This window comes from Capra hircus, chromosome 1 (genome assembly GCF_001704415.2).
Source record: "Capra hircus breed San Clemente chromosome 1, ASM170441v1, whole genome shotgun sequence".
NCBI lineage: Eukaryota > Metazoa > Chordata > Mammalia > Artiodactyla > Bovidae > Capra > Capra hircus.
In genome coordinates this window covers 138,467,422-138,489,643 of record NC_030808.1, presented here as the reverse complement: position 1 = coordinate 138,489,643, position 22,222 = coordinate 138,467,422, and the positions used below count along the sequence as shown (strand labels likewise).

The following is a 22,222-nucleotide window of genomic DNA, read 5'->3' as shown; positions in this document are numbered from 1 at the left end:
TTGGACGTGGTGTATCTCTTCACGGCTGCTCCAGCAAAGTGCATCCGCTGCTCCTTACCTTGGACGAGGGATATCTCCTCACTGCCACCTCTCCTGACCTTGGATGTGGGGTTGCTCCTCTCGGCTGCTGCCCCGGATTGATGGATTTTAGGGAGTTATTATAAATGAGTGTGTCTTCATGGTCCTTTATCATACTCATCCATATAGTTGCATAATATGACTGCATTGGAATTTATAAGCATGTTTCTCATGGAGTAGATCTAGGTAGCTAGCCCATGAATTAGAGGTGCTAAAAATTAAGAGATACTGTTTAATGTCTTCCTAACTCACCCACATAGGGCTGTTAATTTAAACTAGGGGATGAGAGACCATGGCCCAGAAATTTTATTGGCACACAAGTACTCACATTCACTTCCATATTGTTTCCACTGCATTCGTGTTGGTCTTTCATAGAAGGTTGTCTCTGATGTAGCTGTTCACAAAGAGCAGAATAAGGCCTCTGCAGTGTGTTCAGTGGACCAGAAAGGAGGAGGCATCAATCTTCTCTATCCTCCAGTTTCTCAACAAAGTGTTCTGTCTGATATGGATGCAGCTGATACCAGATTTGCTGTCGTGACTCCTGGGTCTCCACCAAGGCTCCTGTCTGTGGAAAAAGTCAGAGACGCAGTCTGTTCTCAGAAGATCATCAACAGGAAGGACATGGCAGCTGTTACGGGTCCACCTCATCACCAAGGCTCCCTCTTACAATGGGCTGGGCAGTTCTGATCTGCTGTCCCATCTGAGTTAGGCTTTTTCATACACACAGGGCCTCCTCCCCTGCCCTACACACACCCCACTCACCTGCTCCTCTGTCTACTTGTCCTTCTCACCCCCTTGGATGGACTTCCTTCTTGTCAGTTGTTTCCTCCTAACACAAACACAAAAACGGGCATCATTGTTTGAGCAGGCTGAAGTATATTATCCAAAATATACTATCAGTCCAGTCTTACAGAGAAAGAACATTCTAAACCAACATGTTTGCAAAATATATTTCTACAGTAAAGTTATGACAGGATTTCTTAGTGAGTTCTCCTTGGCTGTTCGACTTACCAAAATAGCTTTACAAAATGATTTATGATGATCATAATAGGGTCAGTGTGTTTAAAGAAAACTTGCATAAATCTGGGAGCTTACAGAGCTATAGTGCTTTGATTGGGAACTTGGATTTGTGAATGTCACCATTCCCAGGTTTCAGGGCCAAAGGCCCCCTGCCCACGATTTTTGCCTCGTTTTCCTCAGTTTTGGGGGGCTAGACAAGGGACTGTCAGAAGCTTGCTTTCTTAATGGCATCCTTCCTAGAATCTTAACTGTTACAAACAGTTCTCTAATTATAATAGTTGCTGTTGTTCAGTCACCCAGTCATGTCCAACACTTTCCGACCCCATGGACTGCAGCATGCCAGGCGTCCCTGTCTTTCACCATCTCCGAGAGCTTGCCCAAACTCATGCCTGTTGGGTCCGTGATGCCATTCAGCCATCTTTCCCATCATCAGGAACTTTTCCAGTGAGTTTTCTGTTCACATCAGATGACCAAAATACTGGAGCTTCAGCATCAGTCCTTCCAGTGAATATTCAGTCTTTATCTCTCTTAATATTGACTGGTTTGACCTTGCTGTCCAAGGGACTCTTGGGAGTCTTCTCCAGCACCACAGTTCGAAGGCATCAGTTCTTTGGCGTTCTGCTCTCTTTATGATCCAGGTGTCACAACCATACGTGACCACTGGGAAGATCATAGCCTTGACTATACGGACATTTGTTGGCATGTTTTCAACATGCTGTCTAGGTTTGTCATCGCTTTCTTGCCAAGAAGCAATCATCTGATTTCATGGCTGCAGCCACCATCCACAGTGATTCTGAAGCCCAAGAAAAGGAACTCTGTCACTACTTCTACCTTTTCCCCTTTTTGCCATGCAGTAATAGTGCCAGATGCCATGACCTTAGTTTTTTAATATTTAGTCTTAAGCCAGCTGTTTTCACTCTTCCTTCACTCTCATCGGGATGCTCTTTCGTTCCTCTTTGCTTTCCCATTAAAGTGTATCATCTGCATATCTGAGGTTGTTGATGTTTCTCTCTCCTATCTTGATTCCAGTTTGTAACTCATCCAGCCCGGCATTTCTCATGATGTGCTCAGCATATAGGTTAAACAAACAGGGTGACAGCAGACAGCACTGTTGTACTCCTTTCTCGACCTGGAACCAATCGGTTGTTCATAGGGGGTTCTCACTTGCTTCTTGACCTGCGCATAGGTTTCTCAGGAGATAGGTAAGATGATCTGTGTTTCCGTCTCTTTAAGAGCATTCCAGTTTGTCACAGTCTACACAGACAAAGGCTTTAGTGTAGTCAGTGAAACAGACAGATTTTTCTGAAATGTCCTTGCTTTTTCTACAATCCAGCAAATGTTGGCAATTTGATGTCTAGCTCCTCCTTCTTTTTCAAAGGATTACAATAGTACAGTATACTTATTGGAGATATTTGTAAACAGAGGAGGAGGAAAACACTTCATGATCTCCACACTCAAAGACTTTAATTCAGGCTTCTCTCTACTTAAGTGCCTAAAAGCTATGTTTAACTTAACATATCCACCAAGGTGGATATGTCCCTGGTGCCCCAGTGGTAAAGAATCCACCTGCTAATGCTGGAGACACAGATTCAATCCCTGGGTTGAGAACATCCCCTGGAGAAGGAAATGGCAACCCACTCCAGTATTCTTGCCTGGGAAATCCCATGGACAGAGGAGCCTGGTGGATTACAGTCCTTGGGGTTGCAAAAGAGTTGGACACAACTTAGGGACTAAAAAACAGCAACAGTCTGCGACAGAACCCCCAGTTCCCTCATTTTCAACTATACCCCATCCTATAGAAATACTGAATGACAGCTGAATAGGAAATCTGAAAATAAGGTTTTTTCTTTTTAATGAAAACATAAAAATGCTGTGTTGTTATGGCAGTTTGAATTGATTTTAGCTGTTCTCATTGGTATGTTTATTAACTCCATTTTTTAGAGTAATATTAATATGTATTTACTCAAAGGTTTCCATAGCAGAACAAGTTCACTTTTAATAGGATTAATCTACCTATTGTGAAATAGAGCTCATTACTCTGCATCCATGACAGCATGCATTGAGACACTGCAGAGTAGACTTGTTTTTCCTGTCCACATCCTTTGATTTATTCCATCATTACAAGGAACACACATAAGCCAGACACAGGAAGATGGGGAAGGGGGTGATGGCTGGATACACACACAGCAGTTTTTCAAGAAGAACAAGCACTTTAGTTAATCCTCCGAAAAACCCTTATTATATATATCAACATGCCTGAAAAGTTTTCCCAGTCCTGTATGCTAGGTCATGTGATGCTTATGTTTCCACAGAGACAAATAATTCAGTCTTACAAATTATCACAAATCCAGCATTGATACATTTTTATTGTTTTTTTGCAAAAACATTCCTAGGTATTCCTTGATCCTGATGATAGTGGGTTATATTGTACACAGAAATCTCCAAGTATCTCCTAAAGCGATAATGGGAAAATTTCTTAAAATATGTACAATTTAGCTATTTTAATAAAAACTTTAGCTATATTAACCAAATACCTAAAATGCTACCTATACTAGTTAGGAATAAAAGTGATTGCATGTGGGGGAATTCCCTGGTGGTCCAGTGGTTAGGACTTGGCACTTTCACTGGTGGTGCCTGCGTTCAGTCCCTGTTTGGGGAATTGAGATCCCACAAGCCACATTGTGAGGCCAAAAAAAAAAAAAGTGACTGAATGTGCATATGTAACATATGGAATTTCTCTCCCTGAACACTGAATCCAGTGAAACTAGCTAGAACAATTCTCCATGTTTTACCTCTTCATTTCTTTCACCCATTTTAACAGACTGGTACACTGCCTAGGGGCAGTACATGCCTTTGAAATTTAAAATGCTCTTCCTCAGCAGGAAGTTCTCATCTTAGAATTATTATAGCTGGATGGGCTTGAATTATACTATTATTCAGACCTGGAAAGAAATGCTAAAGCAGTGTATCCTGTATGGCTCAGAAAGCTGTTGCTGCAAGTGGAGAGCCATCTTTTTAATAGACATCTCTCCAGAAGAAAGAGTATTTCATTTTAAATTGGTACAAGTACAGAATCATTTCTAGCTGCCCTGACTGAAATGCACCAATGAAAGACATTATGAGGTAAATATTGAGTACTCCACTAACACTGCACTAAGAATCCAGGGTCACTGTATCTGGAGTCAGATATGAGAGTTTGTCCTTTTACAGAAGTGGAACTATATCTCCTGGTCTTGCGAGTGACTGCTTGCTGGGTGCTGCCAGGTTCGTGGTGTGCAAACCAGCCAAATAGCATGTGCTAGAGATCAATGTTCCATGAACTCTGACTGGTCTCCTTAGGGTTACGGGATAGGGCCAGGATATAACCCTTGCAGCTGCAGGAAAAGGTAACGCTTGCTCCTAATTTTCTCTTGTCTCTAAACATGTCCTGAAGTCTCAAATTGGGTTTAAAAACACTACAGAAAATTCCTTGATAAACAAGAAAAAAGGACAGAAGCAGCAAAATGCTCACACAAGGCCTGTTCCTTCTGGTCTTTATTCATTGTTTCCTGGAGTTGAGCTTGGATGCTGCTTCGCACCCTCCCAGCACTTCTCCACTTTCCAGTGTGGCTTCAGCCTGGCAGCTCTGCTAAAGCTGTGCTAATGTTCTCACATTCTTGCCCTTCTCAACTCGGCCATATTTAACAATGTTGACCTGCTTTGCCTCTGCAAGAGTCTGCCATGAGCTCTGGTAGCCACTGGTTTCATGATGCCGTATGTTTCTGCCCAGCACCCTCATTTCTCCCAGAGCCCTTGCTTTGCTCTTGGCTCTCAGGTGTAGATTTAATAATACCTGTCATTTGCAGCATGTTTTTAGTGCTGGCCACTGTGTTAACTAACTTAAAAGTACACATCATTTTATCCCTTGGACAACAATGTGAACTATTCTGATTCCAGTTTTACAGATAGGGTGTGTGTGTATGCTCAGTCATGTCCAACTGTTTGCAGCCCCAGGACCTGTAGCCATCAGCCTCCTCTGTCTATGGAATTTTCCAGGCTAGAATACTGGAGTGGGTTGCCATTTCCTACTCCAGCAGATAGGGTAACTGAGGCATAGTCATTGGTTCATTTATTTTATGCACAAAGGAGGAAAAGATAATTGTAAGATCTTTCTAGCTTCTAAAACTAACTGGTTTGAGTTAGAAATTCAAACATGAAATTAATTTGAATTCCTTTTTTGTCATAATTATTAAGGCCTTTAAATTTATATTTATAGGATATACATATTCAACTCCCCACGTCCAGGTATCTCAAAAAGGACTTGCACAAATAAAAGTTTAATCACAGCTAAACAGAACAACATCACATTATAGTGTTTTTCTCTCTCCAGCTTTATTCCTAAAATTTATTGATCTTAGCTGTCCAAAGTTCTTTTTATTACTTAAATTGCTAATTGAAGACTTAACATCCCCAAAGACTCAAGTGAAATTTCAGTAGCTAGAACTGAATCAGAAAGAGCAAGGTCTAAAGACTTGATTAAAAAACATAGGAAACAGGTTTTCCAAGTGGAGTATGTGATGTTCTACATGCGCTCCCATCCCCACCTGTACTTCCTCCAAATCACAGCTCTACCTCTCAGCCAAGCTCAAAAGCCACGTCTGAGAATCCTCAGGTTTTGCCTCCTTGTCTTCATGGCTGCTCTCTCCTGACTGTAGCCTTCAGTCTGTACTTTGCCATTTTGCATCTGATGAACTGCATCATAAAATGTTCTCATTATTTCCCTGTCTCACCTCCCCTTGCAGCCTACACAAGTATGACTTTGGGGGTCAGGTACTGTGTCATATTTCTTTGGTAAACCCCCTCGGATGTACTGTGGAGCACTTGTGACCTCTTGCTTAATATACACAGGAGAAGATACATACCACAGTAGGTAACTTTCCTGAATTCTCACAGTAAGAGTTAATGGACATTATTAGATTTTAACTTTACTGCAACGCTATATAGTTTCAAGTGAATGGGCCTAATTCCAACAGTGAAAGAAAGGAACCTGTTTTTTACATCTACTGAAAGAAGGAAGGCTCCTTCGATTGAAAAATTCCTGTTAATGAAAGAAAAAGGTAAATGATACAATTCAATTTTGAATTGTAGCTGTACACAATTAAATTAAGTAGCCCTACACTCTTCAGTTTGGTGCCTATCAAATCAGTACACTTGCCAAAGCAGAACTGCGAAAGAATGGTTTTTCATGCAAGGTTGGTGGTTTTAAAAAGCAGCAAAATATTGTAAAGCAATTATCTTCTAATTAAACATTTTTTAAATAAAGCAGTGTTGATGATAAGCCAGGAAATAAGACACTGCTACTAGTATAATTTCTCGACTGGCCCCCAGCTCCAAGAATCAAGGAAGAGAATTTTGATATGCCAAAGATCTTACATGCTTGTGTAACTCAATGAAACTATGAGCCATACTGTGCAAGACCACCCAAGATAGATAGGTCATAGTGGAGAGTTCTGACAAAACGTGATCCACTGGAGGAGGGAATGGCAAACCACTCCAGTACTCTTGCCGTGAGAACCCCATGAGTAGTACAAAAATAACAAGATAGGCCTGCTCAAAAAACAGCTGAAACCACATTTAGCTGCTGATGGAATATAGCAATGAGATAGCAAAGACAGCAGAACACCATTTGCATGAATACATAAAAGATGAAGGTTGGAGTATACTCTCAGACTTGCCCAAATATATTCATTCCACTTTCTTTTCTATTTTCAGTTCTTTATTTAGAACTGGCCATGTCTTCACTGTTCTGTAGGTGTTTCTAATGTTGGTAGCCTCTAGTGTGTTCCAGAGCAGTGCCTTTCAAAGTCTTGACTGCAGTCCACAGTAAGAAGTTGCACAATCCATGATATGTATATCTGATAATTCCATTTAAAAATGCTGGCTAAGACATCAAATTACTTGCACATCTCACCACCAGGATGCTGTTTCTTCTCTTGTTGGGACCATTAACAGTTTCAATTTCTGTTCTAAAAGTGCTTATCAGCCCTGCCATGGGCTCTTGTCAAAGTACTTAAGAGTCTCATTTTCTGTCTGACAGCTTCTATCTTCCAGGGCCTAGACCTTTCCTAATAAAGGATGAAGAAGACACAGTTGTAAAAAAGTTGTTTTAAATGATGATAAGTCAGCTTCAGCTTATAGGAAGTAACTGACATAGGATTTCAGTTCTTTTTGAAAAAAACATAGCTTGGACTGAGTTGCTACAATTTGAAGACTGTAGACTATTATTAACTTACTGAAGTGGAACGTGGCAAGTACAAACATGTTTTCACATGTGTTTAAGAAATACAAAAAGTTTACTTAAATCACTATAAAAAGCATTATAAAAAATACTTTGCAATTCAAAGTACTGCAATGTTTATCCTCTCACAGATTAATTCTAAAGAAAAAACTATCATTTCAAGGGAGGTAACACAAACTCTTGATAAGAATTATAAACTGAGTTTATTCGAGCTCCGGGGCCTCCTCATTCTCCAAGGTCTCCACCATCAACAGCTCAAACCGATTGCTTCCTTCATGCCAACTCCTAGCATTCAGGGTGGTTCCCACTCTATTCTCTGACCAGCTGATACCTGATTTCTTCTGCTTTCTTCTTTTTGAATTTAATTTAACCTTTGGTAGGAATAGTTCAGCAGGGGCACAGGATCTTGTGGCATTGAATAGATTTTCGTAGAGTTGCTGGGCCTCAGGACACAAGCGCAGGAGGCTCTCCACCGAGGCCGACGTCAGTAGTTGTCGGCACAGACCATGCACCAGGCTCCCACTGTACAGTCTGCTCAGGGAAGAGGAGAGGGTATCATTACAGTCGAGGCTCCTGCGCTGGGACAGCTGTCACTAACGTGGCTTCAACAGATGCATCAAATACTGAGAGCACTGCTTCTATAAAATCATTATTACTTACTCAAGGATAATCTGTTTCTTGAAAGAAGGAACTGAATTGTTAACAAAGATTACTTCTTGGCTGGTAATACTTGGAACTTTTTATCTACAAAGTAAATGATGGGTGCTTGCTGGTTCTGCAACTGGCCCCAACTTGAGCAGGCCTCTTAATACTTCAAAGAAAAGGAGTTAAAATGCCTCTGATTAAACAAACAGGTAGGCTGTTGAAATATGAGAAAATTTAATTGCATCATTTGTGAGGTCATTGGTTCACCTGGATTAAAAACTACACAAATACAAGCTGAGATGAACTGGAAGCCACAGATTTAATATTAATATACAGCTTACTGCCAGGGTTGATTGGTACCTTAGCAAATGATGGAGAACCACCATTCATTTAGTATAAATCATCACTTAAAGAGCCTTTGATGCTGACATGCAGAAACAACTCTCCTGCTGAAATCACTATTAAGGGAACTGTTTCTGCTGTTTTGTTTTAAATAGATCTGTGGTCACTAGAGAGGATCCAGTCAAGGATGGCCAAAATTATTAAAGGAAAGGAATAAAGAATCCATAGGTCAAAGGGCAATTAATCTTACTTGGTAGAAAGTGCCAGGGTGTATTAATGTAATAGGAACCTGGCTGGGTTGGCAGGTTTATGTGGCCACCTGTGATTGCTGGGGGTCCCTGGGGGCAGCTGAGGCTCAGGTGCTGTCAAGCTGGCAGGCCTGATGGGCCGACGTGCTAGCAGCAAGAGCTTCAGCACTGCCAGAGCCTGGACCTCAGAGGATGAAAGTCAAGCCTTGGGACTTTGAACAGTAAAATGAGGGGTAATGCCATCACTTTGCTTAAGGAGTTAGGTGTTAAAAGCTGCAAGAAAGCAAGGAAACAGAATTTAATGCCTCTCCTTCCCTTTCTCAAAACAGAGAATAACAACTGTTTTGTTATGAGTGTACAGGAATATCAGGATCTGACCAAGAACAAAGGATCTGACACCAAGAAGTTTGCAACAACTAACCGTGCCCTCCCTCACTTTTCCTACAAAAGGGCTTTGCTGAAAGCTTTTGGGGGAATTTTGGGTTTTTAAGGCACAAGCCACCCATCTCCCTGCATGGCCCTGCAATAAACCCTTCTCTGCTCCAAACTCCAATATTCTGGTATTGTTTGGCCTCACTGTGTGTCAGGCACACAGACTTACCTTCAATAACATTAACAACAGTATTTACTGCTAGGAAGCTTTGAACTTGAAACATTTCAAGTCATACCAGCATACATGAAATGCCTCCATATAAAACTAATTTATTCAATAAATACCTGAGTACTTACTGAATGTCAGACTCTGGGGCTGTAACAGTAAACACAGCAAACAACTCCTTAGCCCTCCCAGGGCTTATAATCAAGTGCAGAGATATATGTAGCTGCAAGTCTATTTTCTAATCATCTCCCTTTTGTCTTTCTCACTCATTCCCTCAAATATACAAATCACTCAGATGTCCAGTCTGTTGATCCTACCACCCTTTTTACTGGCCCACACCCTACTGCTAGCCTTTCCTTATACATTTTACACTCCACAGTCAAATGTTAACCCACTTCCTAGCATGCAGGCTGTCTCTCCCTTCTACACACTTGTCTGGCAAAACAAAAGCCCCAGACAAAAAAATCCACATAAGCGTCTAATAGTCACATCACTAAAACTCTGTGACAACAGACTATTTAGATGTTTTGCTCACTACACCCTAGCACAGAGTAAATATTTATTATCTGAATGAATGAATGAATAATATGCCAAGGGGTAAGAAATGCAAGTACAAAGACAGAAGAACAGCAGGACTACAGAGACTGGAAGTAGGGAATATTTCAGTAAGATCATCAGAAAAAGCCTTTATACTGTGATATCTGAAAGAAATGAGGGGAAGAGTTATACTCTACCAACAACTGCCTCTTACCTTTACTTTAAGGAATTGATTTTTTTTTTTTTTTAATTTGGAAAGCTTTAAAAAAAATCATGGAAACTTTCTTTGGAAATATGGAAATAATTTAATATTTTTTAAACTTAGCATTATAGTTCTTCAGGTATAACAGTGATCCAAGACCAATTATACTAAATTTGGTTTTGTTAAAAAAAATCTTTGCTTTAAGTGTAAATAGAACTTTGACATGTGGCCACCTGAACCGGTTTCCTGGTACTTACCGAGTTAGGTCTGGCTCCGGAAGAGGCGTGGATAGCAGTTGGTTGAGATACAGCCCCATCTGCAGGCAACACTGCCACTGACAGAAGACGTGAGCTGTGTCCAAGTCCAGCCGTGTGCCTGGTGGCGCCTTCACTCGCTGAAGCTCTTCATACAGAGTCTCAGCACCACCGCCCCGCCCAGCTTTCTCCTCTAGATAAGAGACACAGCCAAAGGGCAGGATTTCCAAAAACACTGTATCTTCTTGTAATATTTTTCCATACATAAAACTTCAGATTTCATAAAGAAAAAAACTATTTAAATAACCAAAAAGCTTTTCTTTTCTGGCTCTTAGCTATTTTCATGTAAATGAAAATGTAAAAGCCTTTCGACGTATAAACTGAAATATTTACACTGAGATGCCATTTCAGTGACAACCTAAGCTTATTCAACCCCAAATTCTTTACTTTTCCTTAAAATAATATCTCTTCCTCTGATCTACTACCTGACCTTAAACATATCTGCATTTGAACTCTCCAAACCCTTAATCTGTCTCTGAAAAATACCAATTACTATGAAAAATCCCACTCTCTTTACTATTCTCTTTCGCTAAATTTCCCCAAAGAAACAGTCGTGTGTTCAAAACACGCTTTAATTTCTGTTTTATGGGGAAAAAACAAAAGTAAGACTCTTAAGAGAATCTGGCAAGTCATCCACCTGCTCAACGTTGAAGGAAAAGCAGCAACCACCCCAGGAGACCTGCCTGTGCCCAGGTCCACACCAGCCTGCCTTCCAGACCAACTTGGAAGGGAGGAAAAGGAGGCCCGCCTTTCACCAGTGAGCGAGCAGCGAGGCACTGAGCCTGCCTCGGTGGGGGTAGGGGGTCCACACTCCTAAAAGAAAACAGACAGACCCTTGACATGTCCCTTCTGTTGGACTCAGGTGAAAACCTAATAGGCTGGTGCTCTGACAATCTTAAGCTATGTTTATATTCAGTGAGGGGAAACACCCCAACTTCTGTCCTAATTGGTAGCAGGCTGGAACTTACTTGCTTTGCAATAGTCCCCTGTGACAGAGGCTCTCACATTCTGGGGTTTCCTGGAGTCTGTGTTGGCTCATTGTTTCATGAACTTAATTTAAACAGCAAATGTCAGAGTAGTGCTGTCCAGAACTTCCTGCCATGCTGGGAATGTTCTACATCTGTGCTGTCCAGTACAGCAGCCTCAGGCACTTGTGGCTCCGGGGCATTTGAAATGTGAGTTCACTGAGAAGCTGAAGGTTCAACTTTAAATAGCCACATGTGGCTCACAACTATCATGTTAGATAGTGCTGTTCTAGAGTGTGACAACTGTTACACATGTTGGATAAAGCTCATAATCTTGTACAAAGAGTAATTTCATTAGAGGATTGATAGGCTCCAATGCTGCAATATTTATTTCACCTGGTGTTTAAATGAAGATGAGAGTGCCTCAACGTGTATTTCTCTAATAGAGAAATTACTGTTTCTACCATCATTAACTTATATACTAACAGAAACTTCCAGTGGAGAAAACAAAAAACAAAAGCACAAGCATTAACGTTTCCTGTTATTGTAGGTGTTCAGAAGTTCCACTAATGGGCAATTTGACATAAGTCTCCAGGGGAGATGCTGCTGCTGCACTGAAGAGAGGGACAGGGAACATGGAGTACAAAATGCACACGGAAGTCGTGCTTTCAGGACTCAGCCTCAGGTGCCGTGGGGCAGCTGCGTGAGGCAGCATCAGCACATCTTCACTGCTGTGCCCTTGGGGTCAGGGCACATGTGGTGCTCAGAAAGATTGATCAAGGAATCAGAGACGTCTGGGTGCCCCACTTCTAAATTCAGATACAACTGATGGAAGTAAATAATCTGAGAACTTTTGTTTGTTTCAACTGTTGATTATATGCACATAACTCATGAAGACATACTCCTGGAACATGCAGGTAACCTACCAGGGCTGCTGACCATGGCACGCAAGGGCCCCAGAAGCATCCCCAGCAGTAGGGCCTGTAGGTGATGCAGCTTCAGTGTGGCCTCCGTGTGCTGTACCCAGTAGCAGCTGACAGCGACAGGCAACTTCAGCGCGGCAGGGACTGGGTCCAGGAGGCTCTGTTTCACCTTCAGTGTTTCTAACAGAAGCATCTGCCGGCTAGCCAAGGAGAGCTGAAAATACGCACCAGACATTCTGTAAGTTACTTTGGGGAATGTTGTTTTTTTTTTCCCTAATATGAAGACACTTTCATGCAAATAAAGATAGGTCAGTTTCTTATCTTCCTGTGGAAAAAAATCAGCCCCACTAAAAGCGTTTAGAACCTTTGTAAGGGGTGGCATAAGTTTGGTGACTGGCTGGATGTGCTGTCGTCCTTGTTCACATCAGTCCACGCCTCCCCCCCAGTCCACAACCCGTGGGGGCTGCTGGTTATCTTCAGTGTGCCTGTCACCTGGGAAGCTAGTGAAAACAATCCTCAGGCCCTATCCCTTAAAACTGATTCAGTAAATCTGAGGGGAGCTCAGAAATCTGCATTTTAATACTTGTGCTTTAAGAGACAAATATCTACATTCAACCCTCCCCTTACCTGCCAATGACTGTGCCGGCCTCCTCCTCCATGAGGGCATCACTGACCACCTCTGGAAGGCAGACTGGGACGGCATGCAGCCTCTGCAGCATCCCACGCAGCCTTCTGTTTGTCTGGGTCATGACTCACATGTATGTCTTACTGTCTGTTTTCTTCCACAAGAGAATTGCCCCACTTCTAGTGGTGGGTATATTCCCGGGGAACAGCAATATTTAAGGACTCACCACACCAACTTTTACTCCAGGTTTCACACAAAGGGAAGTAATAAGCTATGAGAGCTTCAGGCTCTGGTTGAAATAATTTTAACTTAATGAATATCTTTTCTTCTTTCTTTTTGATTTTTATTCTTTTTTCATTGAAGGATAGTTTTCTTAAGATTTAAGAAACATAAGGGACCCTGCAGGTCACAGAGTTTCACAGATAAGGAAATTAGGACTATGAAAAGAGCACCTCAGGGCGACTTCACCATCAAACGCTGAGAGGAAAAATAATAGTTTGTATTAGTGGTGTCTGCACAAAGCCAGAAAAGACTTCCTTCTTAATTTTCTGGAAAGATGAGTGCCTGGCATGTTTCTCGGCATATAACGCCTCGCCAGTAAGTAAGTGTGTTGACAGCTGAAAATGTTACCTTGAGATGTTACCTTGAAGTAAAACACATTGTAACTGACAACAGTTTCATTGTCAATGTATGACAGCTTTAATACAATGATTTATAGGTACTGGTTTTAATAACTAAATACTCTGATTAAATTTTTTAAATTAGAAATACACAAAGTGGTTTACAGCACAGTCAACCACCCCTTTGGGAAGTAGCATTATTTAAATTGAAATATATTCCTCATAATCTCCTAAACTGATCAAAGGAGATACCAAGCAAAGCTAAGAAAATACATGAATTCTTTTTTGACATAATGCTTAAATTATTGAATTCTCTAGCCAAGTTAAGACTTTCATGAACCAAGCAGAGACTGGGCTTTGACTTCAGACAGGTTCTCCCCTCACTAACACTGCAGCCGTGAGCAAGTCTCTGAACTTTTCTACAGTCAGGTCTGATCATCTGTATAATGGACACTAGTCTGAGTTACACAAGATGTTTCATAAGACTCACTCATCCATGTTCCCTTCCCAAAGGGGAACTGCTCTGCTCACAGCCCTTAAATCTAGTGAGGGTTCATGCTGCCACAGAGGCAGAGGAGAGAGGCTGGTCCTGGCACACTGCCTTACTCTCCAAGAATGACCCCTTCCATCCCTCCTTATGGATAGCCTCTTGAGGGTTCACTTGAATGGTGCTCTGTCCACAAGTAACACAGCAAAAATGGAAACACTATCCTATGTGGTTACTGTGGGAACTAAATAAGAGATTGTTAAAGTTTCTATTACAAGAGCTGGCACAGAGCAGATGAGGTATTATTATTTTTTAAACTAAAAAAAATATTTATATATTTGGCTGCATCGAGTCTCAGCTGTGGCATGCAGGCTTAACTGCAGCATGTGGAATCTTCCTGGACCAGAGATCAAACCTGCATCCCTTGCACTGCAAGGCAGATTCCCTACCACTGGGCCACCAGGTAAATCCCAGGTGAAGTACTATTGCCACATCATGTTAAGCAAACAAAAGGAACAGATACTATCACAAAGTTTCCATATCTTCACATCTCTGGAATCACATCTACACCAATACCCTTTAGAATTACCATGGGCCAGTCAGCGCTAACAGCCTTGAATTAGACTACAGAATTGACTGTGTCAATGGAACCCAAATGACATCACTGCAGACACAACCAAGATCTCATCTCGCCTTGAATACAGGTACATGATGAGAATACCTGCCACCTCCACTGAGGCAGGATTATTATCACACTGCACTCACTGACTCAACTTGATTTTCAGGCAGGAAAAGTGTCCCAACCCCTGTGTCATACTATATACACACACAAATATCAGTTCCAGATAGATTTCAGATCTAAAGGTGAAAGGCAAAAATTTTTTTATGACTTTGGAGCAGGCAATAAGTAGGTCGCAAAAGTGATAGGTATAAATAATGAAATTTTAGAGTGTATTAAGAACTTATGTTCATGAAAACATACTCGAGTGAAAAGACAATCCACAGTATACTCCCCACAATGCATGTTATTTGATAAAAGACCTGTATCTTTGGCCACCTCATGTGAAGAGTTGACTCACTGGAAAAGACTCTGATGCTGGGAGGGATTGGGGGCAGGAGGAGAAGGGGATGACAGAGGATGAGATGGCTGGATGGCATCACCGACTCGATGGATGTGAGTTTGAGTGAACTCCGGGAGTTGGTGATGGACAGGGAGGTCTGGTGTGCTGCAATTCATGGGGTCGCAAAGAGTCGGACACGAATGAGCGACTGAACTGAACTGAACTGATATAGGAATAAACCAAAAAACAGGAATACGGGAAAAGACTTTGAATAGAAGCTTAACAGAATATGCACACAGCCAATGAACACATGAAAAGGTGTTCAAATAAAGTCCTCAGAGAAATGCAAATTAACACCCATCAAATTGGCTAAAATGATGGCAACAATAATAGCTAAAATTTTTTAAAAGGATAGACGACACCAAGTCAGGGTAACAGTGTAGAGTCAGAGGAATGCCCATAAACTGCTATGGGAATATTTACTGGTGAAACCACTGTACAAGAGCACTTGGCAGTCTCCTAGGCAGAACATATGTGTGTCTTACGTCCCAGCTACTCCACTCCTAGTTGACGTCTAACTAGGAATGGAGTAGCTGGGACATATGACAATGTGCAACTGTCACGTTCTGTTGAAATGTGACCATATTTTTACTAAATGCTGTACACTCAGATGTTCATAACACTATTCATAACAGCCTAAACTGCAAACTGCCCAAATGCCCATCAGCTATTAAAAAAAAAAAAGCTGGAAAAATCAATTGTGCCATATTCCCTCAATGCAAAAATGCACAGCAATGAGAAATCAATGATCTGCAACTACACATAGTGATATGAATGAATCTCATTAATCTCATGAACATGATGTTGAATAAAAGAAGACAGATGATTTATAAAGTGTAAAAAGTAACTATTCAATGTTGTTAGAGATTAAGACAATGATTACAGGAGGTGAGGGAGAGAGTGACTGGAGCCACACTGGGGCAAGCAGGGGTGCTGATAATGAGTCTTCATCCAGGTTCTCCTTATGTGGAACTGTCAAGCTGGTCAGAACTCATCAAGGTATAAATTATCTGTGCACTTTGCTATGTTGACACACGCAGGGAAGGATGAAGGGCAAAGAGGCAAAGGAAATATTTAGGGCTGATGGATGCACTCATTAGCTTAATTGTAGGATGGATTCACGGATGTAAATGTACATTGAAACTCATCAGAGTGTGCCCACTTAAAATAGACATTTCATTGTACATCAGTTACTTCTCAATAAAGCCATAGATTAAAAAAAAAAAAGGCCTCCAACATTGCACCATTTATGTTGTGAGTAGAAATGTAATTTCAGCAACACATCCTTTAGAATGTTGCTGTTGGAGGATGGAGGGAATGAGAAGGCAACTTGAGACTCAAAAATGAGGCATGTGGCTCCATATAATCAATGGATTGTTTTATTGGGTAACTCGCTCAGGGTGGGATCAGGATCTGCTGGACAACAATCGATCAGAAGCATTTGCAGGGGCCATTGGGACAATTTATAGTTAACCTGGGGGTGAGTACTTGGAAACAGGGTATGCATTCCTAAGTCAAAATTCATGAATGGGTAACTGGTCTCATGGGCATAGTCAGACTGCTTCAGAAAAGATTTCCATTGTTAGTGACTAGCAGAGCATAGAGGCCACCTGGTCCTAATGATTGTTAAAAAGTCTCTATTCACCACAGAGACCTTATGACAGAGGAGTGACTGATGGCCCTCCAGTACACTCCTGGGAAGGGCCAGTGGAAGAACAGGAAGAGCTGTAAGGATTCAGCATCAGTCATGCTAACAGCCACACTTTTTTTTATTGGTATGGGTAAAGTTTTAATAAATCCCTGTTTGGAATCTGACCTATGCTCAACTCTAGTCAGTTGTGCTACTTAACAAGATAAGAATGTCTCTCATCTAAACTTAAATGATGAATGAATTGTACACACCAGATGTGAATGTCCAATCTCACGCTTCCCTGAGCATGGTGACTTGTAATCAGGCATGTCCCTTTCAGGGACCTCAGAAGTTATGTACACGGAATTGTTACAAGAAAGATCAGATCCTGTGGAGAAGCAGGCCAATGGGACTTTTTCGTTCTTTAATTGAGATATAATTCCCATGTCATAAAATTCACCCCTTTAAAATGGTTTATTTGTGCCATGCCATGCCTTGAAAGAGGAGAGTGAAAAAGTTGGCTTTAAAACTCAACATTCAGAAAACTAAGATCATGGCATCCGGTCCTATCACTTCACAGCAAATAGATGGGGAAACAGTGGAAACAGTGACAGACTTTATTTTGGGGGGCTCCAAAATCACTGCAGATGGTGACTGCAGCCATGAAATTAAAAGACGCTTGCTCCTTGGAAGAAAAGCTATGACCAATCTAGACAGCATATTAAAAAGCAGAGACATTACTTTGCCAACAAAGGTCTGTCTAGTCAAAGCTATGGTTTCTTCAGTAGTCATGTATAGATGTGAGAGCTGGACTGTAAAGAAAGCTGAGCACTGAAGAATTGATGCTTTTGAACTGTGGTGTTGGAGAAGACTCTTGAGAGTCCCTTGGGCTGCAAGGAGATCCAACCAGTCCATCCTAAAGGAAATCAGTCCTGAATATTCATTGGAAGGACTGATGCTGAACCTGAAACTCCAATCCTTTGGCCACCTGATGCGAAGAACTGACTCACTTGAAAAGACCCTGATGCTGGGCAAGATTGAAGGTGCGGGGAGAAGGGGACAACAGAGGATGAGATGGTTGGATGGCATCACTGGCTCAATGGACATGAGTTTGAGTAAACTCTGGGAGTTGGTGATGGACAGGGAGGCCTGGCATGCTGCAGTCCATGGGGTCGCAGTCGGACACGACTGAGTGACTGAACTGAACTGAACTAATGCCTGTGCTGTGCCATGTCATGCTAAGTCACTTGAGTCATGTCCGACTGTGCGACTCTATGGACATAGCCCGGGGGCTCCTCTGTCCATGGGATTCTCCAAGCAAGAATACTGGAGTGGGTTGCCATGCCCTCTTCCAGGGAATCTTCCCAACCCAGGGATCGAACCTGGGTCTCTTAAGCCTTTTGCACTGGCAGATGTGTTCTTTACCACTAGCAATAAGCATGTGCAACCATCATTAATTCCTGAACATTTCATCACCCCAGAAAGAAAACTTTTCCTATAGGAGTCATTCCTCATCGCCAAGAAGGCTCCTAGACCCACCAATGTGAATCCTATTCATCCTGCCTGAGCTGTTACCAATGGGGAGGCTAAAAGGGCTAGTTCCTGGTCACCTGTGCAGGCATTCTGGGCTGGATGATTTTTGGTTGAGGGTGCTGTTTTGCCAAATATAAGATGTTCAGCAACATACTTGGCCTCTCCTAACTAGATGGCAGTAGCAACAGGCCTCTTCCCCAAGTGTCCCCAGTCAAAAGTGTCCCCTGACATTGCCAAGTGTCAGCTGGGGGCAAAATCACCCCTCATGGAGAATCAATGGGGTATAACCTTGGGAGGACTCCAGACCCTGATTCAATCCCCCGGGGATGCTGTCCTGAGGTCCTATATCCTGGAGCTGACGGGCACTTGGAGTGGGCTGGGAGACTCCTGAGTCTGGATACTGAGTTGGATCTAATGTGCTTAGTTGCTCAGTCATGTCTGACTCTGTGCAACCCCATGGACTGTAGCCAGCCAGGCTCCTCTGTCCATGGGGTTCTCCAAGCAAGAATACTGGAGTGGGTGGCCATTCCCTTCTCCATGGGATCTTCCCAACCCAGAAATCCAACCCACATCTCCTGCATTAAAGGCAGATTCTTTACCATCTGAGCCACCAGGGATCCAACGCCACGCCCCCCCACCCCCCACAAATAAGTATTGCAATTGGAATTGTGAATTTACCTGCATTTAATTTGTAAATATAAGCAGCTTCATACCTATTTCTGATTTTTAGTATATTTATGTAATATTACTAAAAAACAAAGTGAAGACTGGGATCCATGAGACTTTCTTTTAACTTGAAAAGGGGGTTGGCCTGCTATTCAGGTTTAACCAACAATGAGTTAGGTTAAAACTCATGTTTTCAGTATCAAACTAAGCAAATCATCCTGATGCCATAAACCTCAAGTCTAAAAAAAATTTCTCATCAATAAACATGAAAAACTAGGCCCAAGCATCAGTATCAATTTTGTTAATTGCAACTCAGTGCAGTCTGAGATATTAGTTATGCCTTTGGTCAAGGCCTGAAGGCAAACTTTCCTTTTTCTGCAGCTCAGAATTTTTTTCCCTTTCATTTTTAGTCACTAACCCCATTCTATTACTAGCCAGTTAACAACACACCAGTAGTAATAACCACAAAGATAACACATGCTACTGAAGTACAGTGGAAATGGTAAATTTGGCACTAAAGGATCTAAGTTTGAGGCCTAGCATGGATAACTCCCTGGCTGATGATTCACACAGTTACTTATTTAGAGTCCTAGTTTTCTCAGCTACGAAATAGAGGCAATATAGCAACTGACCTCAGCTTGACATACTGACAGCTAATATATTTGAAAGCACTTTGTAATCTGTAATTTACAGAAATTGCAGTGGTATTACAAACACTTACCTCAGTCAATTTGCTTAAGTCAGAATGATCCTTGGGTAGTTCTACTGCATGAACAATTGATGTTTTGATATTTTTATTAATCCTTTCCACTTCGCTGAAAGTTGGAGGCTGAGGAGGCAGTGCATTCCAGGCCACATTACGTACATGTGGAGGAGCATTCACAAGGAGCCCATAGATGACTTGCCGGATGGGCAGAGATATTCTGTGGGCATTTGGTTGCTGCATGTTTTCCACCTGTGTGTGGAGAATGGTCCGTCTCAGCACCAGAGCATCACTGATGAAAGGGGACAGTTGGCCCCTGGCTAAGGCCTCAAGCACCCACGGTGGTAAACCGGGATTCCAGGTGTCTGGGCAGGTGTAAGCACCATGCTGGAAGAAGTCCTGAATCCTTCCCTGGGCCTGCAGGTACTCCTCCATGGATCTGCACAGAAGTTCCTTCACGGTTCCTCGTCTCTTTTTGGGGAGATGGTTCAGAACGCTGTCTAATGCTTCGGTAGGGTCAGCGAAACGAGACAACCAATTTAGAAGTCCCAGCACCCGGTGATGTCTCCTACCCTTGGAAGTGGCAGCCCCAAGAGGGAGTCGTACTTTACTCAAGAACGTCTCCATGACAGGCAGATTAACATGGTCATTTCCACACAGCACCGCGAAAAGAGGCAGCAGCGTTTTGTTCATATTGCCAAAGTGACAGCACAGCGCATCGAGGAAAAAGCACTTGGCAGGGATGTAGCAGTCTCGTGTGCCCTTGATGGTGTTCACACTTCTCCACTGAAAGCCATTCAATGGGCAAAACCCACTTTTCAGGTCAAAAATGCAAAAGTCACTATCGGACGATAACACGGGGCAATTCCAGTGATTAGCAAGGGTCATAATGTCCCGATCTGCTTCCGAAAAGCACTGGACGAAACATACCTGCAGCTTGATCAGAACCTGTATGAACACCTCTCGGATGAGTAAGGGGCACACATACCCACCCCCGCCAACAGACAGGGAATGGGCCATCTGGATCTTCTCCCTAGCTCGATCCTTTAAAGTGTTAAGCTTCTTATCTGAAATGTCACATCCTCCATCTAAGACAACATATGGGCAGATTTTACAAGCAAACAGTGATTCAAAGAATTTTTGTACAACATCTGTAAAAGAATCATAGTCCCCTCCATATCGCAGCTCCAAGTTTGAATTGAAGTAAAGCCGGTGGAAGAGGGCATAGCCGTCAACGATAATTTTTGTGTCTCGCAACTTAACATCAGTGAAAAACTCATTACTATGATCTTCTACAAAACTCATTAGACCTCGGATACCCATGATAGTCTGAAGAATTGCCTGTTTAAAACAAGAGAAGACATTTTTAATTGATGTCACAGATGGGGAACAAAGTTACTGTTTCCAGCACCATCAAATGAACAGTGGAGATTATGAAGAAATCTTTAAATAGAACACATTAGGTGTTAGTACCTTAGTTCTTACCTAGATTCTGAGCCAACACCACCTAGTTGAGTTCTTTTTTATTCTCTCTCGCTTTCCCCAAGTGTTACAAGGCACAAATTCAATAGTTTCGTGGAATCTGCTCTTTGGACAGGGATAGAGGCTGCCAACGTACAGAACTTCTGCAGGCTTTAATATTGAGACAGTCATCATCCTACAACACAGAATATTTGTTTTGTTGGGTCAAAGTAAAAGGTCTTAAGCTACAAAAATGATAGCCTCAATCACTTAATATATCAGAAAACATAGGCTTCAGTTAACTAGTGTGCAGGGTCCCTGATATGGATCCAGTTTTTCTATTTTGATAATCAGAGTCTGAGAATTTCTTTGAGGCCTTGGCTCAAGGGCCTGTCTTAATTAGCATAGTTCCAAGTTTCAAGTCGGGAGGAACCGAATTCTCCAGTTTCACCCTAACAAGGGACTCTTCTCATCTGTCTCTGCCTATCTGCCAGATTACTGAACATATCCTTCCCCAACCAGCTAAGTCCCAGGATACGAATGGCTAGTTTCTCCTTTGCCCTCAGGCTCCAACATGGCTCAGCAATGCACGGTTACTAATGCTGTGTTTATTTAAAATTGTGAGATTTTGTCAAACATGGGTTCTTTCTTTTGCATTAGTTTTGATTTTTAAAGAAACTGTGTTAGAATTTACCTTGATTGCAGAGTTTTTGGGCTTCCTCTTGCATTCAGTGCCCAACTCACTTCACCTCAGTATTGGCCCTGTGTGTTTCAACACCTTATCCTGTAGGGTACCTACTTCTCTGCAAGTCTCTGTTCTAAAGCAAATGAAAGTAGAGACCACATCAACTCATCCCAGGCTAGTTACAGCATCTTGCAGAGTAGATGTTCAACAAATTAATGCTGGATAGGAGGGCGCACAAAAGGTCTGCTCCAAGCCCTCAAACACGGGCCTTCACACCCGGTCCCCAGGCCGGCAGCGGCCACCTGCTTGGTCCTTTGGGAAGACCCGCGGGACCCCGGCGAGAACTGGAGGACCTAATAACTGAGCCAGACCTCCCGAGCGGAATTCTCCGCGTTTGACGTCACGGAGCCCCCGGGTACCGGAAGTCAGTGGCGCAGACTCCGCGGGATGTGAGGGGTCCACAGGCTTCGCGCGAGGTCATTCAGGAAACACGCTCCGAATGGCTGCCGTTAAGATAGGATAGCAAGGCCCGCAGGATGGGC

General features: G+C 42.4%; 1 protein-coding gene across 7 annotated transcripts; it reads right to left on the bottom strand.

The window, feature by feature from the left end:
• Positions 35–22,213, bottom strand: ASTE1 (asteroid homolog 1 (Drosophila)). Of its 7 annotated transcripts, none has more exons than XR_001918374.1 (8): positions 21,690–22,207; positions 21,020–21,191; positions 19,553–20,875; positions 12,153–12,363; positions 10,205–10,394; positions 841–907; positions 407–643; positions 87–124 (listed from the first exon to the last, which is right to left on the bottom strand). XR_001918374.1 is itself a non-coding variant. In XM_005675619.3 (7 exons), exons 3-6 carry the CDS (start codon positions 20,855–20,857, stop codon positions 853–855), a joined length of 1,761 nt encoding a protein of 586 aa, XP_005675676.2. In that variant the 5' UTR covers positions 20,858–20,875; positions 21,020–21,191; positions 21,690–22,207; the 3' UTR covers positions 35–643; positions 841–852. The 7 variants fall into 7 exon arrangements, 5 of the variants coding, with proteins under 5 accessions (XP_005675676.2, XP_005675674.2, XP_005675673.2 ...); XR_001918375.1 differs by having other exon boundaries at positions 93–127; XM_005675619.3 differs by having other exon boundaries at positions 35–643.

Bases quoted from the DNA above. Each gene is read 5' to 3' on its own strand.
- ASTE1 (XM_005675617.3), bottom strand. From the start codon at position 20,857: ATGGGTATCCGAGGTCTAATGAGTTTTGTAGAAGATCATAGTAATGAG. The intron at 12,364-19,552 runs GTAAGTGTTTGT...GCGTATTTTCAG, and splicing joins ACTTAAGCAAATTGACTGAG to CTCTCCTTGGCTAGCCGGCA. The intron at 10,395-12,152 runs GTAGGTTACCTG...TCTCTTATCTAG, and splicing joins TGCCATGGTCAGCAGCCCTG to AGGAGAAAGCTGGGCGGGGC.